We start from the raw sequence: 20,194 nt of genomic DNA, 5'->3' as shown, positions 1-20,194 counted from the left end.
AGTTTTCAAAATAATAAGGGAACAAGGAAAGCAAAATTTTATCCTAAGGTGACTTGTTATTTTAAAAAGTGAAAGTACAGGACAAAATTAATGACTTAAGCATGTCATCAAAGGTCTGTGCAGATCGTGAAAGGTTTGTGAGGGATGAATTTTATAAAAGAAGTTTTGTGTGTAATCAAATTTGCTATAAATAAAAGGGAATTATGTATGTCTTTCTAAGAATTAAGTTTTGATTATATACATAATTTAGTTTGTAAGTTAAAACTTCATTTACAACTATGATATAAAACTAAGATTTTGGTTCCTTATATTAGAACAACAGAGTTTTCTTGAAGTATTAATCTGCTCTTAGTAAAATTTATAAAAGTCTTTGATTTTTAATTCTGTAAAATTTCAGTCATCTCCTAAACTGCAGCTTCTTTGCTTTTTGTTTTTGTTTTCTTTTTTTTTTTTTTTTTTTGAGACAGAGTCTTGCTCTGTCACCAGGCTGGAGTGCCGGTGTGATCTTGGCTCACTGCAACCTCTGCCTTCTGGGTGCAAATGATTCTCCTGCCTCAGCCTCCTGAGTAGCTGGGACTACAGGCATATGCCACCATGCCCAGCTAATTTTTATATTTTTAATAGAGACAGGGTTTCACCATGTAGGCCAGGATGGTCTCAATCTCTTGACCTCATGACCCCCTGGCTTCAGCCTCCCAAAGTGCTGGGATTACAGGTGTGAGCCACCATACCCAGCCTCCGTTTTACAGTCTCTATTTACTTTCCCTAGTTTCAAATTAAATGTGCTATGTTCTTCATTTAGGATGGTAATTTCATTTCTTGAGGTAGTTTTCCTCTTGAAGCTTTTCAGATTCATATCTCAGAAGTACAATTTTTGCTGTATCTTGCAGCACAGGATTTGCAGGTCATACAATACTGCCTTCTGCTCTTCCTGTCCCTCCTTGGGAGGATTCATCTTTTTGCGTGGCTAAGTTGATAACTCTCTCCTTCAACCTTTTTGTCAGCTGCTGAAACTTTTTTCTCTACTTCAAGCTCTGCTGTTGTGACTTGATGCTCAAATGTTTGACTTGAAGCCCTAGAAGAGCAATGTTTCCCTCCAGTATATCTTGATTCTGTAATCTTGGCTTTTCTTGATATGTTTGAATTGTTCCATGTAACCAGGCAATTCCCTATGTTTTCACTTTTTTTAAGAGCCATGTATTCCTCAGCTCAAGGTACTAGTTTTGTTTACTTCTTCTATGATATGATGTAAACTCATAACAATGAACACACTCTTCTTGTGTCTGATTAAATTCAAGTAGGTTTTCATCAGGTTAGACTTCCAGGTTATTTAAACAGGCTTCCCATAAGAAGCAATTATATTGCAGGAAGCTTTTTTTTCCCCCCTTTTGGTAATTGGCCTAAGATGAAGATTTTCGTACGTTCCTGTGCTTCATGTTGTCTTTATTATGTTTTTTGATTACTTAGGAAAACTGAGCTTTGGAAAAGTTAAGGATTTTTGTTTGTTTGTTTTATATCCATGTAACTTTCTGCATTGTTTTTGAAGTCTTTCTGTAATCCAATTTTGATCAAGTGTTTTCAGCCTCTTGACATTTTTTGAAAGGCTTCCCTAGGATCAAGTTCTAAATTTAATCTTTCTGACCTAAAACTAATTTTGTGATTTTTTCCAGTTGGGCCCTGGAGAGCCTCAAAGACTGTATCTCTCATCTTATAGAGATATTAAATGATTAGGTTTATTTAGTAAAGTGTATGGGAAGCATTGTCAAATGATAAGTGATGCTAGATCTTTTTTCAGTTACATTTATGAGTATGTTATTGATATGAATGTTCCAAGATTATATAAAACTCCTAGAAATCTAATATATCAGTAAGAATTCTTATTATGTTGTATGCTGCAAAGTAACCAAATTTCCTTGTCAATTTCTCGTTATCATGAACTTTCATCAAACTTCATTCATTTATTTATTTATTTTTCTTTGCACTCTATTTTTCTGATTTCATCAGATTTTAAGCCATGGTTTTTTTCTATCTTTTTGTCGTCCATGGTTACTGATTTGAGTTCTTTTCTAAAGACATAATCAGATTCATGGAAAAGACTCTAAGAAGTAGTCTTAAATATAAGTTTCTAATAACTTTAAGATCAAAGTTATTAGATAATAAAATAAATACAAATTATTTATGTACTAAATAAAAATTTTCAGAACTCTAATTAAGAAACTGATAAATTTATGAAACTGCTAATCAGGCTCAAGCAGGACAAAAATTAATTACATGAAATTAAATGAACTGATAAAAATAATTTTATAGCCTATTTATTTGAAACATTGCTGGTTCTTTTCCTCAATGTTTTGTTTTCCAGATTGAAGAAAACTTTTCGTCTTAAGCCATCTATAGTTTATAGCCACTTGGTAAAGTAAACATTTGTGAACAAAAATGAAAGCATTTACTTTTTCTTCCTACCTGATCCCTCCAAAATGTGAAAACTATTCATGACAATACAATGTTTACTTAAGTTTGATAAGAATCTGTTCTCTTTATTATGGGATACAAGGGGAAACATTGGTTTTATCATCAAAGTTTTGACTAAAGTGTCATATTTAAATTGTTTATAGGTACTACAGATAAAGTCTGAAGTCAGTTTTAGTTTGGCTTCCTACCCTCAGGAAGTTTTTAAGTTTGAGATTACTACATGGTAAAATCACTATTCTTGCTGGCAAAATTTGATGAAACTAAACTTATTTTACAAACAAATTAGTCTTACTGTGATTATCTTTGGTAAAAATAAGGATGACTATAGAGAGAAAAGGTTATGTTTCCAGAGAAAAAAACTATAATACACCTATTATTAGGCTGTGGCCCTGTGGATTGTTTTCAAGTTCTTGTCATCTACCTGTAGACCTGATTAGAACCTGAATTCTCCTAATTTTCTTCAATATTTGGCTGCAACTCTCCAACTAAGAGCAAAAACTGCTCTGTGCTTGCTGCCTTAGAAGCTGAAGCTAGACAACTTGATATAAATTTCAAGAGACAAGTCTCATACCTGAAAAAAGAAGGACAAGTCTTGTGCCACACAGAAAGTTTACCAATCCACCCGATGCCATAGCAGAGAATTCAAACTGCAGGCCAAGAGAAGCTGATGGCTTCATGCTGTAGGCAGCGTTTCCCAAGACACTCCATCAAAATGAGACTCTTGCCCCTCTTACTTTTTCCTTTCTTATGCTTACCTTTTTCTTTGGCAAGATAATGATGTAATTCAGATTTCACAATCAGTAGCTTCTGCTTATAACTTAAAAGAACCTGACCTCTTAGGTATCTATTGTTTAAATAATAAAAAAGTCTATACTTCTGCTAATACTACATGTTATACTTGGGTAAATTCCTCTGGGGAAGTTGAGGCCCATATCCACAGAATTTTTAAAATGGATCACACGGTAACAACAGATGTCATCTAATTCTCAATAATCATTTGCTTTATTCAATTGTTTGTCTTTAAGACTGAATTCATGGCTCAAAACCATTACACAAACTTGGGTTTATCATATTACTATTAATTGTATTTTATATTTTTGTTTTTAAAACTTGTACCTGTTTCTTGTTAAATTTCTGCAGAAGTGCAACTCCTAATAGAATAATGCTGGCCCAGTGCTTTGAGATCATGGCCAAAATACTATGGAATAGACAAAACTGAATGTAGCAATAAATTCCACGTAGACTTAGCCTGAGAGCCATTTCCTTCAAGCCTCCGTTGTTGCTCAAATGTGGCTAAAATGCTTTGGACACAGATTCCTACTCACCAATCACTTCTTCTGATGTGGGACCAGACCAACAACCTGGGACACATCCTGGCACCAAGGGACAATTAAAGTCTAACTACAGGATGATTGAATGGTGATACTTTCAGAAAAAGATCTTGATCAAAAGGGGGGAAATGCGAAAGTTATCAGAATCAAAATAGAGTCACGTGTGTTAACAAGAAAAAAACAAAACCAAAAACAGCTGAAAAATGGTGCTTAGGAAGGCCGTAAAGGGAAGATTTTCACACACAAGTTCTTGATAACAAAACTACCACAAAAGATTCTGCAAAAACCACAACTTCACTCAAAGGCCATCACAACCTTACACAAAAAACACTTCTCTGAGGACATCTGCCCAGCAATTGCCTGTCCAAACTTGGACTGACACCACCTTTGTTACTTATCCTTGTAGCCAAGGACAATTATCTCAAAACTATTATGTAATCCTCCTCATTTTTTCTTGCAAAACCTTTGTCTTCCTTTACCTCCCTGAATACACACATAGTTTACAATGGCACCCATATTCCTATTGCAATGCCCATTTCTGAATAAATATCATTTTCTGTTAGAGAATTTCCCTCTCTGTTAGTTAGAATGACAAAATTGCTAGGATCAAATATTCTTTTACATCAAGAGATAGCACTTGATTTAAAAGAGTGACATAGAATTATACTTTTAAAGAAGTCAAATATGCTTCTAGTGCTTTTGGGCATTGGCCCCTAGCTGTTCTCTACCCACTTCTTTCCTAAACTGCTTAGAGTCCTCAGGTCATTACCACTTATACTCTGCTAATGTTTTGCTCTCTGTCTTTCTGAAGCACATATTTGGTAAAATTTCATCACTGTGTGAACCAAATTACTGACCTTCTCTGTGTTCTGCTAGAAGTTCCACAACACTCGGTATAGCACCTACAAGAGTGTCTGGCACCTCAGGCCACCCAATAAACATTTACTAAAGGAATGAAAATGATTCATTGGTCAAAATAAATTTCTAGTCACCAATGTCAAATGGGCTCTCAATTCACTAATATCAAATGAAGTGCTTGGTAATCCTGTTTGTTTCCTTAGCACACTGCCTGCTAGATTTCACAACAGTTCAGGCTTCTACTCTCTTGAAACCCTGAAATCTTAACAGATGGCTTTGCCTCTGGAAGTCATCTTACAGGAACTCACTGACTTCCCACCATTAAATATACAAACCCATCCTCCTATCCTATCAATGTTCCTTCTGTCTTAACCCACATGAGACTCTTTTGGTCTCATGCCAGTCTCTCCACCAGGGCTGGAAAACCCAGTCCTACCACATTCAGATAGACTTTCCTCTCTCTTGTACTTGTATATTCTCCTTTTCACAAACAAGTAGACCTTTCCTGTGAGTTAAAACATGCTTAAGTGTCTTCATTTTATAGCTCTTTGTAAAGTCCTCAATTTCCTCTGTGTTTGTATATTCAATGATTATTTTCCAGTCTCTCTCTTCCTTATCTTTTCAGCCACATTTGGCACTCCCTGTGTCCTGAAATACTGTTTTCTCTGACTTTTGGAACACTACATTCTACTGATTTTTCCTCCTATCTCTCTAATGGTTTCTTCTACGTCTTTCTGCTGTTTCACCTTTCTCTACTAAGACCTTAAATTTCCTTGGTGTTCAGCTATAGATCCTCTTCTCCTCTCAATTTTGTTTTCTTTTTCTATCTCATCTCCACTCACAAATTCAGGTCCTATCTATTATTAAAAAGGCTCATAAATTTGTATTTCCAGCCCAGATCTTTCCTCTGAACACCAGACCTTTATATTTAATTGCTCACTGAAATTTTCTACTTGGATGTGTAAAGGCACTTTGAACTCAGCATGTCCAAAATTACACTCATGCCCTATCTTTACAGAACTCGTCTTTTCTCAGTGAATGCCACCACTGTCTACCCAGCTGTATAAGTTGAAAGCCCAGAAGTCATTTTCAGCAGCTCACTCCCTGTTGGCTCCCATATCCATTCCAACATGAAGTCCTGTTGATTTTCATCACAAGTTCTTCTCAAATACACCTCTTTCTCTCTGTCCCCTTTTTTACTCCAGTGTCACCATCAACTCTTGTTTGGACCACTGTAGCCTCCCACTCTGGACTCCATAAATGCCTTTTTTTTTTTTTGAACCCCATACATTGCTTTTCTCCAATGTGTTCTCCACATTGCAGCCAGAACAATGTTTTAAAAAATAAACACAAATATAATTATGTCAACACACTCTTCTCCCTCCTCAAAAACCCCAACTCTTCAAGGTTCCCTATTGCTCTTAGGATGAAGTTAAAACCCTTAACCTGCTCTACAAAGCCCTACTTTCCAGGCTCATCTGCACTCCAGCTATACTCGTCTTCTTTTGGATGCCATGCTTCTTCCTGCCTCATCCTGCTATTTCCTCTTTTTGAACATCCCTTTCTCTTCTCCCCATTTCCTGTTCTCCCACACACTTGGTTACCTACAACCAATCTTTCAGATCTCAATTCAAGAATCTCTTGCCGGCCGGGTGCAGTGGCTTACTCCTGTAATCTCAGCACTTTGGGAGGCTGAGGTGGGCAGATCACGAGGTCAGGAGATCTAGACCATCCTGGCTAACATGGTGAAATCACCCTGTCTCTACTAAAAATACAAAAAATTAGCTAGGCGTGGTGACGGGTGCCTGTAGTCCCAGTTACTAGGGAGCCTGAGGCAGAAGAATGATGTGAACCTGGAAGGCAGAGCTTGCAGCTTGTAGTGAGCCAAGGTCTTGCCACTGCATTCCAGCCTGGGCAACAGAGTGAGACTGTCTCAAAAAAAAAAAATCTCTTGCCTTAGAGAAGCCTTTCCTCACCTCACCAACCACATCTACACACAGCACCATGCACATATTCTCCCAAGTACTTGACAGTTTTAACTTTATTCCTCTGACTATTCTATTCTTGTCTATTTCTACTATAAGCTCTATGATAGCAGGAACTGTGCCATCTTTTGCCCACACTGTATCCCCAGCACCTCGTATAGAGTCTGGCATATTGAATTTTCTCAATATTAGTTGAATAAATAAGTAAACTAGTGAAGTTGAAAGCATGAGCCTGGATGAAGCATTGTATAATTAGATAAGAGGTCCTAGGATGGAACTTAGTGAACACGACCTTTAGAGAGAGGGCAGAGAAAGAGAAACAACATTAGGGAGAAGATACAAGGAAATAATGGCCATAGTGCTGGCATAAGCCAAGGGAGGCAAGAGTTGTGAGAAAGTAGAAGTGTCATCAGTGTCACCAGTGACCCAGACATTGTAAGAACTGGAAATAAAGATGGTTTGTAGGGCAGAATGGGAGGTGAGGACATGGGATCAAAGAGCCGACTTCTCTTTACCAAATTAGATGATAAAAGGAAGGGGAGAGGAAAGATAATATCCTACTTGGCCTTTCTATGATATTTGGCACTGTTGATGGCTCCCTTCTTTCCTAAAAGTAGGGGTGGTGGGTTAGTAGACAGAGAAGGATACTTTTCAGATGACAGCATTGTGGAAAAAAAGCAATACTGTTGAATGGAGCAAGGTTCTAGGTAAGATAGGAGGGCTGGGATTAAGAACTTGGATAAAACATAAGCCTGAAGACAAGCTGCACATCTCCTTCTTTGAAGCTGGTTGAATGGACAAAGGTACAAATAAGCCTAATGATGGAGTGGAAGGCCTGGACTATCATCTTCATTGGTGTTTTTGGTTTTGGCTTTTTGTCCTATGGGAAAAAAATCCCTATTATTATTGATGGGGTAATTGTTCTCCTGGATAGCTGAAGCTGCAGAAGTGTGGCTTCAGGCTTTGAGAACCTAAGTGATAGTTTTCTCTGTGTTGAGCAGGTATTTTCAATGAACAAAAAAGTATACAGAGAAGAGGAACAGCACACATTTTCCTTGGTGTGACCTTTGTCAATCTGGTGTCATTCTCAGATTTAGTGTGTGGGTTCAGCAACTCTACACACTCTGCTCAGACAATTAGCAGAAGTTTTACATTTTAATGGAGTCCAGATTATGAACTTTTCCTTTCCTGGATTACACCTTTGGTGTTATATCTAAAAAGCCATTGTCATTGATATGGTTTGGATGTTCTGTCCCATCCCATCTCATGTTGAAATGTGACCTCCCCTGTTGGAGATGTGGCCTATGAGAGGTGTTCGGGTCATAGAGGCAGATCCTTCATGAATGGCTTGGTTCTGTCCTTGTGGTAATAAGTGAATTCCCACTTTATGTGTTCATCTATGAACAAGGATACTTTTATTTATTCCTTCTTAATCCATATGCTTTTTATTTTCTTGTCTTATTGCATTAGCTTGGACTTCCAGGAATAATGCTGAAAAGCAATGGCGAAAGGAGACATCCTTGCCTCGTTTCTTTTCTTAGCAGAAAAGCAGGAAAACGTCAAGTTTCTCATCATTAAGTATGATGATAGCTGTAGGCATTTTACATATGTTGTTGAGGATTTTCACATCTGCATTTATAAAGATATTGGTCCGTAGTTTTCTTTTTTTGTAATGTCTTTGTCTAGTGTTGGTATATAGAGGATGGTTCATAGAATGAGTTAGAAAATATTCCCTCTGCTTCTATCTTCTGATAGAGAATTGGTATGATTTCTTCCTTAAATATTTGGTAAAATTCACCAGTGAACCTAGAGCTTTCTGTTTTGGGAGATTATTAGTTATTGATTCAATTTATTTAATAATATATACCTATGCAGATAGTTTGTTTCTTCTTGTGTGAGTTTTGGCTGTCTTTCAAAGAAGGCCCATTCCATATCAAATTTGTGGGCATAGCATTGTTAATAATATTTCTTTATTACCCCTTTCATGTCCATGAGATCTGTAGTGATTTCTCATCTTCTATTTCTGATAATAATTTGTGTTTCTCTATTTTTTCCTTGGTTAGCCTGGCTAGAGGCTCATTGATTTTATGGCTCTTTTCAAAGATCCAGCTTTTGGTTTTGTTGGTTTTCTGTTTTGATTTTGTATTTATAATTTCATTGATTTCTGCTTTAATTTTTATTAGTTTTTTTCTTTGGCTTACTTTGGACTTCTTTTTCTAGTTTTCTATGGTGGAGACTTTTATTAATTTTAATTTTTCTTTTGTTCTAATACACTAATTCAATGTATATACAAATATATGCATTCAATTGTATAAATTTCCCCATTATCACTGCTTTTGGTGCACCTCACAAATTTTGTTAAATTTTCATTTTCATTTAGTTCAAAATATTTTAACATTTCTCTGTAGGTTTTTTATTTGACCCAAGTGTTATTTAGAAATGTGCTGTTTAATCACAGAGGATTTTCTGTCTTTCTGTTATTGAATACTAGTTTAATTTGACTGTGGTCTGAGAGCAGACACTGTATGATTTATATTCTTTTAAACTTGTTAAGGTATGTTTTATGACCTAGAATGTAGTCTTGGTGAATATTCCATGTGAGCTTGAGAAGAACGTGTATTCTGTTGTTGTTAGATAAAGCATTCTATAGATGTCAGTTATATCCAGTTGACTGGTGGTGTTTAGTGGTATTATTGAGTTCAACCACATCCTTACTGATTTTCTTCTGGTTGGATCTACCCATTTCTGATACAGGAGTGTTGAAGTCTCCAGCTATAATAGTGAATTCACTTATTTCTCCTTGCTATTCTACTAGTTTTTACCTTATGTGTTTTGATGCTTAGTTGTTAGGCACATACATATTAAGAATTATTATGTCGTCTTAGAGAATTAACCTCTTTATCATTATGTAATGCTTTAAAAAATCTCTGATAACTTTCTTTCCTCTAAATTCTGCTCTCTCTGAAATTAACATAGCAACTCATGGTATATCTTTCTCTATTTACTTTTAGTCTATATGTGTGTTTATACTGAAAGTGGGTTTCTTGTAGACAACATATAGTGGGGTCTTGTTTTTTGATCCATTCTGACAATCTCTGTCATTTGATAGGTGTGTTTAGACCACTGAAATTTAAAGTGATTATTGATACACTTGGATTAATATATACCATATTTGTTACTGTTTCCTATTTGTTGCTTTTGTTCTTTGTTCCTATTTTTGTCTTGCATGCTTTTTCTGCCTTTCATAGTTTTAATTGAGCATTATGAGTCTTTTTCTCTCTTTTATGAGCACACCACTTATACTTCTTTTCTCACTTTTTAAATTGATTGTCCTGGAATTTGCAATAAACATTTGCAACTATTTCAAGTCCACTTTCAAATAACACTCTACTGCTTCATGGGTAGTGAAAGTACCTTGTAATATCAAAACATTCCTAATTCCTCCCTTCTGTTCTCTGTATCGTTGCTCTCATTTATTTCACTTATACATAAACATGCATACAGAATCATAAGCATATATAATTAAATATATTGTTGCTATTATTTTGAACATACTCATCTGTTAGATCAATTAAGTGTAAGAAAAATGTCTTTATTTTACCTTCATGTATTCTCTCATGCTCTTCCTTTCTTTATATAGATTTGAGTTTCTGAAGTATGTCATTTTTCTTTTCTTTTCTTTTCTTTTTTTTGTTTGAGACGGAGTCTTGCTCTATTGCCTGGGCTGGAGTGCAGTGGCATGATCTTGGCTGACTGCAACCTCCACCTCCTGGGTTCAAGCAATTCTCCTGCCTCAGCCTCCTGAGTAGCTGGGACTACAGGTGTGCACCACCATACCTGGCTAAAATTTTTTGTATTTGTAGTAGAGATGGGGTTTCACCATGTTGGCCAAGCTGGTCTCAAACTCCTGACCTCAAGCAATCTGCCTGCCTCTGCCTCCCAAAATGCTGGGATTACAGGTGTGAGCCACCACGCATGGCCCTATGTCATTTTTCTTTTCTTTAAAGAAGTTCTTTTAACATTTCTTGCCAGGCAGGTGCTGGCAACAATTTCTCCCAATTTTTGTTGATCTCAGAAAGTCTCTCTTTCTCCTTTATTTTTGAAGGATAACTTTGTCGAGTACAGAACTCTAGGTTGGTGCTTTATTCCCCCCTTTCAACACTTTAAATATTTTATTCCATTTTCTTCTTGCATGCAAAGTTTCTGAAAAGAAAGTAAAAATGATTTTGATCTTCGCTCTACTACAGGTAAGGCATTTTTAAAATCTGGCTTCTTTCAAGATTTGTTTCTCTATTTTTGATTTTCTGAAGTTTGAATATAAAAGCCTTCTATTTGGGGGCATTTATTCTGCTTGGTATTTTCTGAGATTCCTGGATCTGTGGTTTGGTGTTGTTCATTAATCTAGGGGAAATTCTCAGTTAATGTTGCTTCAAATATTGCTTCTGTTCATTACTCTCTTTCTTTTCCTTCTGGTATTCCCATTATGCATATGTCACATCTTTTGTAGCTGTCCTACATTTCTCAGATATTCAGTTCTGTTTTTTCAGTCTTTCCCTTTGTTTTTCAGTCTTGAAAGTTTCTATTGTCATATCCTGAAGCTCAGAGATTCTCTCCCCAGCCATGGGCAGTCTATTAAATGTACCCATCAAAGGCATTCTTCATCTCTATTACAGTGTTTTTGATCTGTAGAGTTTCTTTTTGCTTCTGTGTTAGAATTTCCTTCTCTGCTTACCTTATCCATTTGTTCTTGCATGTTGTCTACTTTTTATCATTAAAGTCTTTGGCATATTAATCATAGTTTTAAAAAATTCCCATCCTGGGCAACACAGCAAGACTCATCTACACAAAAAATAAAATTAGCCAGGCATAGTGGTATACATCTGTAGTCCTAGCTACTCAAGAGGCTGAGACAAGAGGATTGCTTGAGCTGAGGAGCTCAAGGCTGCAGTGAGCTATGATCATGCCACTGCACTTTAACCTGGGCAACAGAGCAAAACTCTGTCTCTAAAAAATAAAATAAAATATTCCTGGTCTGATAATCCCACATTCCTGCCATATATGACTGGTTCTGATGCTTAGTCAGTCTATTCAAATAATGTTTTTTCCTTTTGACATACCTTGTAATTTTTCCTTGACAGATGGACATGATATACTGAATAAAAGGAACTATAGTAAATAACCTTTAGTAATGCTGTGATAAAGTATGGGGCCGGGGAATTGTTCTACAGTCCTATAATTAGGTCTCAGTTTTTTCGTGAGTCTGTGGCCCTGGACTGTGAACTTCGCCAGTGCTTCTCGATACTTCTTCTCCCTCTGGGTGGGACAGGATGGCTAGAGGGGGCTAGAGTTGGATTTTCTCTTGCTCTAGGAATGTTAGGCCCTGGTAAAATAGTTTCTTCTGAGGGTAGGCCCTGTTAAGAAGAACAGAATGCTTTAGCATATTTCAAAAATTTTTTTTTTTTTTCCTCCCACTGCCAGAAGACTGAGGGGAATTTTTCCTGATATTCATTGCGAGGACCTGGCAAAGCTCCTGGAGGTAAAACTTACAGAAGTGTGGGGTCCCATGACTGGATCTCTCTGGGATTTTTAACTCTCATATTGTCCACACTGAACCTCCAGCTGTTGTCACTGTTCAGTGTTTCCAGCCCTGGTACAGGCTTCCACAGACGTTTTTGCTTGTGGGTTTCTGTTTGGGTAAGCTGTGATTCTCTGATTGTCTCTCCAATCTTTGGTGCAATGGTTTGTCCTGTAACCTCACTTCTCTGAGAGAGTGAATTGAGTGATTGTTTATTTTTCAGTTGTTCAGCTTTTTACTGGTTGTTAGGATAGAGCAGCAACTTCTAAGTGCCTCACATGCTGGTCCAGGAATCAGAAGTGCTCAGACAACTGGCATTCACTTAGTTGAAGAAGTGGTGGCCTCTGTCAGCTATAGAAGGCTATCTTGAAAAGTTCAGTCATATTTGAAGGAGGGAGGGTAGGGAACTCACATTTATGCAGCATTTGTTCTGTACAAGGTACCCTGCACTCCCTACCTCTGACAACAGTACTTCTTTTTTTTTTTGAGATGGAGTCTCACTGTCTCCCAGGCTGGAGTGCAGTGGCGTGATCTCGGCTCACTGCAAGCTCTGCCTCCCGGGTTCACGCCATTCTCCTGCCTCAGCCTCCTGAGTAGCTGGGACTACAGACGCCGTCCACCATGCCCGGCTAATTTTTTGTTTTTGTTTTTTATTTTTAGTGGAGACAGGGTTTCACCATGTTAGTCAGAATGGTCTCGATCTCCTGGCCTCATGATCCACCCGCCTTGGCCTCCCAAAGTACTGGGATTACAGGCGTGAGCCACTGTGCCCAGTCAACAGTAGTTCTAAGTGGGATTGTCACCACCATTTTCTCGAAGGGAAAATTGAGGCTCAAAAGGGGCTCCGTAAGATAAAAACATCACATATTAAGTAGAAGAACTGGAATTCATGTTCTTGGCTTTAAACAAATGGGCATTTATTGAGCGTATGCCATACGCCAGGCTCCATGGCAGGCACTGAGGATACAGAGAGCAGAACAGAGTACCTGAAATGCAAGGTAACATTACACCACAGAGTATCACGGGCCCCCTGAGAAGGTGAACCAATCCTGTGACAAGAGAAGTGTTTCCCAGAGGGGAAGCTTGGTCCTGATGTTGCATGAGTAGAGGTCACATGAGACAGAAGCAATAGGGTTGGGGAAGCTTCCATATAGAGAAAAGGGACTGTGCAAACATGATCCATTGGAGGGAACTGAGAATGGCTTTGTGTGGCTGGAGCAGTCAGTGTGTTTTGATAACTGGCAATGGATGAGTTTGGAGAAAAATGTAGTGGTCATATTCAGATTTGAAAGTTTCTATGAATCTTCTAAGAGATTCCAGTTTAATTCTGAAATCGATGAAGAGCCAAGAAAAGTTTTAAGCCATGGAATGCCATGATTGTATGTGCTTTCAGGAAGATAATTTGATGGGTGAGCAGACTGAGGGAAGGAGACTGGTTAGGAGGCTGGCCCTATGGTCCCAGGGAGGAAGGCTGAGAGTGTGAACCAAAGCACGTGCAGTGGAGTGGGAGCAGCAACTCCTGCAGAGGAGAACTGAGTAGCTTCTCATCAAACTGATATAGGAAGAGAGAGAAAGGAAGGAGGCTAGGAAGACGCCCTTGTGTCTGGCTTGGGCAGCTGGAGAAAGGTGGTATCATTCACAGAAATAGGAAGAACAGAAGGGAGAACAGATTTTGTGGGGGAAGATGGTGAGCATGGTTTTGGACATGTTGAATTCAAGACGCACATGGGAAATCCAACTGGTGTTACTTAGTAGTCAGACATATGCAACAGGAGCTCACCAGGAAGCTCTAAGTGAAGTCAAAACCATGGCTGTGACTGAGCCTCTCATAGGAGAACATGTGCAGTTAGGAGAGAAGGGGCCATGGTCAGTATGCTGGCGAGTGTCCACAGTTAAATAATGGACTGATGGAGAGGAGTTCAGCAAGGAAACCAAGAATGAATGAAGCGAGAACTAAGAGGGAGGGATCACATGGAGGCAGGTGCCGCAGCCTGTGGTTAGGAGCAGAAGCTTTGTGGCTGAGACTGGCTTGGTGCTCACCAAGCCCATCTCTCCCTTCCTGGGCACATAAATAAGCTCCATTTCTCAGCCTCTTTGCAACTAGGTAGAGCCAGTGACTAGGGTTGCTACTGAATGTGAGATGAGGTAATGTGCAATTAAATGCAGGTGAATCTTCCTCAAGTTCTCCTTCCCATCCATTATCCCTTTGGAGGTCACATGTAAAAGGAAATCTGGAAGGAAAGTTCTCAGATTTTGAGTTTTATTAATTATACCAGCACAAACTAGCCTATCTTTCCTGCTCTTGGCTCTGGAGTCACACAGCTGGATTTGAATCCTAGCTCTACCTTTTGAATCCTGGCTTTACCTCTTGTCAACCGTGTGACCTTGGGTAAACTTCTTAATTTCTCTGTGCCTCAGATTCCTCATCAGTAAAATTGGGATAATAATAATATAGTTGTCTGAGGATAAAATAAGGTAATAAATATGAAGTACACAGACCAGTATTAAAAGCTCTAGAAATATTGAAAGTTAATGGAAAGAATGTCAGGAATGGGGGAATGGTTCACGACAGGAGTCAAAGGCACCCTGCTGCCTATTTTTATACGACCTTTCAGCAAGAATGAATTTTACATTTTTAAATGGTCAAAATAAATGACATGAAAATTATATGGAATTTGAATTTCAGTATCCACAAATAAAGTTTTACGGTAAAGCCACATTCATTTACATATTGTTATGGCTGCTTTTGCTCAACGATGGCAGAGTTTGAGTAGATGCAACAAATACCATATGGGCCCACAAAGCCTAAAATATTTACATTATCTGGTCCTTTGCAGAAGAAGTGTGGTGATCCCTAGTATACAGTGTCAAATGCAGCAAAGGTCAAGAAAGATAACTAAAAAGGTTAACTGGAATTGGCAAAAGATTACTAGCAATCTTGTTAACGGCTTTATTGGAGTGGGGAAAGTGGAGAATAGATTTTGGTGCCAGGCAAATCAAAGTTTGATTCCTGACTCTACAGCTTGCTAGCTTTATGGTCTTGGGAAGTCAGCTAACTTTTGTGAGCTTCAATTTCCTTGGCAGTAAATTAGGGATTAACAGAGCTTACTTCCTGAGTTATTGTAAGGATCAGCAATAATGCATGTAAACCATAAAACACATTCTTGGTTTAGAATAGGTGCTAAATAAATGCAAGCTTTTGTTTCATTTAATCTGCTGCAAACAAAATTGTCATTCCTTTATAGGAATTGCATTTTCACTTTTTAGTTTTTTAAAAGAATTTTTTTTTCTGGGCTTTCCAGCAAAAACTAGAAAACCTGCTAGACAAATTCTAAAAGAGCTGTAACACTATATTTTCACTTTTAATATTTTAGTTTTCTCTTCCATCTTCTGATGATTTATGTTATATTTTAAGTCACTGCTCAAATCTCACCTCTTTAATGAGGGCATACCATTTAATACAGACCATCCTGATTAATGCGGTAATCTGTTCCTCCCCCAGCATTCCTAACCCTGTTACCCTGTTCTACTTTCTTTTCTCATAGAGTTTATCACCTCTGACAGTCTAGAAAACTGACTAATTTACTATGTTTATTGTTTACTCTCTGTCTTCCCCACTCTGATGTTAACTCCTTGCCACAACAGCCCTTGCTTGTTTTACGTAATTACATTCTAAGTGCCTAAACAGAAACTGTTACACAGTTGGTGTCCAATTAATACTTGTTGAATGACTAAATGAAAAAAGAATAGATGAGGATTTAAAAAAATCCTGCTCAGGACTGGATATGTTCCTTCTATCTTGGGACTGGGACTTGTCTTATTCATCTCTGTAAAATTCTCAACTATTATCTGTTAAAATATAACCTTTATATTTTAACAGGTTATAATGGCTCCATCCCCTCCATTCTCTCATTCTGGAATTCCTTTTAGAATATGTTGAACCAATCATTTTATCCTCGATGTCTCCTAAGTTCTTTCTCATATTTGACAACTATTTAGCTCTGTGTTTTATTCTATGGCAATTTCCTCTACTCTATCATTAAGTCCCTTTTTAGCTGCATCTAGTCTACTATTCAACTGTTAATTGAATTTCTATTTCAATGACAATATTTTTGTATGTGCCTATAATGCCTGTTTCTTCCCTTTTTCTTTCTTCTTTTCCATTTGTTCATGTATTTGTTTCATGGCTTCTAATCTTCCCTTTCAATATTTTGGATATCCTTATACTATGATTTCTTTTAGATTTTTCTGTTCTTTCTAGTTCTTGGGGATGTGGAGTCTTCCATTTCTTTAACTAGCTGACTTCCTTGTTGTGGATCATTTCTTTGTGCAGTCTGTAATTTTAGATTGTAAGTAGTTGTTTGACATTAGCCTCTGCTGGGGTCTTATGGGTCCGCAACTGAAAAGGCTCCAAATACATATCATTGAATGGCCTGTCTTTGGAGGCTAGGATGGAAAGCAGTACATTGTGGCAGAGGCAGTACAACCTCTTTCTTTTGTAAATTGCCCAGTCTTGAGTATGCTAGAGAATGTGCCCTAAATTCACATCCCTACTGTGAAACTATTTATATAACCTTGGGTAAATTACTCTTCTAGTCCCTCTTTTTTTGTCTGTGATATAGAGATAATAATTCCTACTTTCTAGAGATGTTGTGAAGAATTGGTGAGTTAATATAAGAAACTCGGCACAACATTTTGCATGTAGTAAGTGCTTAATAGATGTTAAAAATTACTATAAACATGTGTAGCTATTATAGCACGTGCCAACATCATCTCCTTTCTTTGTGCTATAAGGAAAGAACTTTATACTCAAGAAAATAGCTTCTGAATATGTATATGAAATATACAGCCAGCCATTACATGGGGACATTGGCCAGATCTGTTTGCTTTACTTGTGATGAATATTAGTTAAAGATGGGAACAAAACCTCCCCCAAGAACATGTTCACTTGGCTTTTAGCCATTGCTGAGGAGCACTGATGAGAGGCAGAAGAAAGTTTTGTACATTTTTCTTTTTTAAAAATAAAGCCTAATTAGGGGGTTGGCTCATTTGCCAACTATTTTGGTTCATTAAAATATAGCAGCAGAGAGAGTTCTTCTGCTGAGAGGAAAATGACCCAGAAAAATGTCTTCAGTTTTATTCAAAGAGAAAATGTATTTAACTTATTGGCTGTGCTTTCCTTGGTCATCATTCCCTTCCACAGGTTAGTGATATGGTTTGGCTCTGTGTCCCCACCCAAATCTCATCTTGTAGCTCTCATAATTCCCACAAGTTGTGGGAGGGAGCCAGTGGGAGATGACTGAATCATGGAGGGGCGGGTCTTTTCCATACTGTTCTGATACTGAATGGGTCTCACAAGATCCCATGGTTTCAAAATCAGGAGTTTCCCTGCACAAGTTCCCCGTTTGCCTGCTGCCATCCATGTAAGACGTGACTTGCTCCTCCTTGCCTTCCGCCATGATTGTGAGGTGTCCCCAGTCATGTGGAACTGTGAGTTCTCCATTAAACCTCTTTCTTTTATAAACTGCCCAGTCTCTGGTATGTCTTTATCAGCAGCTTGAAAATGGACTAATACAGTTAGCAATAAAATAGCAGAGCCCTGAACCTGTAGCTGATGCTCAGTAAATATTATTAGTTTATTAGTGGGAAGGGATAGAGACACAGGCAAATTCTTGGGCAAGAGAACCTCATTTCTATCCCATGTGGGATAACTTTCGATGATAAACCTTTCTTTAATTCACTGTGTTTTGGACCTTTGGATAAGGGAGTGTCAAAAAGCCAAACTTAGTGAATGAAAGCTGTAGACTACTGTAATTTATCACGTAATATGTTATCAGTTATCTGTATATATTTCACAAAATGCGTTTTTATAATTCAAATTTTCATAAAACAAAGGTTCAACTTAAAAACATTTAAATAAAGAACTATTTTTAGATTTTAATTACCTGATCTTCATAATCAGATCCTGTATCAATGATCTCTCCTGTGTCCAATATCATCGAAGGATCAAGGTCACTTGAACCTAAGATTAGGAAAGAAAAGATAAGTGGATGGAGGTTGTCATGTATGTTTCTAAAGCAAACCGTCTCTCACTAGGTTTCCATATTTTCCTATGTTACATTAAATTCACAAATATTTCTGGACTCTTCTCATCTGCCAGGTACAATGTTTTGCTGGAGATTGAAAATGCAGAGACTCTGGACACTCTCTACATCCTTAAGAAGAAGAAAATACTGTGAGGAGGAATAATTGATCAACAAGAGGTTATTACTAAAGGTTCAGCAACCCAAGAGAGTGAGCTACTGATTCTGAATAGTAGTAGAGATGATGGTGTAGTTAATTAAGATTATTCTTCAGGTACTAATCTATGATCCTGAATTTTGACGGTAAATGCAGGTTGTCCAGGAGGGGGAGCAGTTTCAGGATTTGCAATAACAATGGAAGTAGAAGGAACACCATGAGCAAAGTACAGAGTGGGAGGAGACTAAGGGGCTTCCAGAAATAGGAAGGGCTAAGTTTGCTTACTCCATGAAAACTTGAGTTTTTCCTCAAGCCTTCAGGTCATCTTAGTTGCTGAAGGTAAGAAAAATCAGGTTAACTTAATGTATGAATAGAGAGATTATTTCCCTTAGGTACTACAGGTTTCATTAAATCACTCACCCATTAATCCCCAAGGCTCAGACTTAAACTGGTAATTTTTACAGTGGGACTTCTGAAGCACAACTGATTCGTCATTCTTATTTAATAACTCTTTCCTGCAGGGAAATATATATCATCTAACTACCCAGAAAGACTGAATTCAGTGCTGCCCATAAAATATTATATATCCTGTGAAAAAACATTGTTTCACTGTAAACTAGGCCTTGGCAAATAATTCTTAGTCAGAATATGCAATGAGTAATGCATAATGAATATAAATTTTTAAAAAATGTTAAGCATCTCATACACTTCTCAGATATAGACCTGTCCCCGATGTTGCTTTCATATTTTCTTTCAAAATGAGTCGGGGTATGTCCTTACACAGTCTTTTCTCATCTCTTCTCTTTTTTCTCCCTTCTCTTCTCTTATCATTGTCCCTGCTGTCTACCAACTTGACAAAGTAATAGCCATTACAATGCCAGTGTTTACTGTTTATGTCTTTACATTTTTTTAAAGGATGACAAAGTTTTTCAAAATGGACATATTAAACCATCAACCCACTTTGGAAAAGTAATCATAGAGTTGCCACTAAGAGTTGCATAAGTGTGTTCAGAACAACGCTGGGTGATGCTAGTCACACTGTCAGCACAGCCCTTGCCAGACCACTGTTCATAAGGTGGTTGCTAGAATGGAGTTGGCAAGAATATCCACCATGCTGTTAACACAGATCAGAAGGGAGAGGTGGGAAGCTTTAATTTACATACATATTTTGAAATTAGTGGGATTATATATAATTTTTCTACCTTTGAACTTTTGGTATTTTTTTCAAATAAAGAATTTTGCAAGATGTATCTTGGGGCCAAAATACTTGGCTGTCTTAAAGCCCAGTTTGAAGGTCAGTTTGCACTTATGTTGTGAGGCAGTAAGTATCAGAAAAAAAAAATATATATATATTTTTATACATTATATTTATATATATTATATATATATTATAAGATACTAGACATTTTAGAACTATCAGATCGGTGCAAAAGAAATTGTGGTTTTTGCCATTATTTTCAATGTATATTTCACAGAATCCCACTTCTCATTTTAGAAAAGAGGAAAATGAGATGCAGAGAAGTTAGAAAACTTGGCCTACGTCATGTAGAAAGAGCCTGAGACCAAAGGCAGAGCCAGTAGCTCCTACTGTCTTTCTAACACACCATGCTGACTCCAAATTCTAAGCAGGGGCAATCAAAATGGGTTTATGGGTTTAGACAGATCCCCCTTTTGCTACAGTGCTCTACAGGAAAGGACCTGGAGGAGCATACTGCCAAGTCTATGTGCTGAGAAGA

The 20,194-nt window shown here is 37.6% G+C and overlaps 1 protein-coding gene and 1 non-coding gene across 4 annotated transcripts in view; both read right to left on the bottom strand.

The window, feature by feature from the left end:
• AK5 (adenylate kinase 5) overlaps nt 1-20,194 on the bottom strand; it is a 303,250-nt gene that overhangs the window by 132,158 nt on the left and 150,898 nt on the right. For all 3 annotated transcript variants that reach the window (XM_003892093.4, XM_009211191.4, XM_009211198.4), the window contains exon 8: nt 18,164-18,240. In XM_003892093.4, coding sequence (XP_003892142.1) covers nt 18,164-18,240 — 77 coding nt within the window. The remainder of the gene's footprint in view (nt 1-18,163; nt 18,241-20,194) is intronic.
• LOC116272090 lies at nt 15,508-15,569 on the bottom strand. Its single transcript, XR_004180806.1, has one exon. It is a non-coding gene; the product is annotated as a U7 small nuclear RNA (small nuclear RNA).

This window comes from Papio anubis, chromosome 1, assembly GCF_008728515.1.
Source record: "Papio anubis isolate 15944 chromosome 1, Panubis1.0, whole genome shotgun sequence".
In the NCBI taxonomy this organism is placed as follows: domain Eukaryota; kingdom Metazoa; phylum Chordata; class Mammalia; order Primates; family Cercopithecidae; genus Papio; species Papio anubis.
This window is presented reverse-complemented; position numbering and strand designations above follow the sequence as displayed.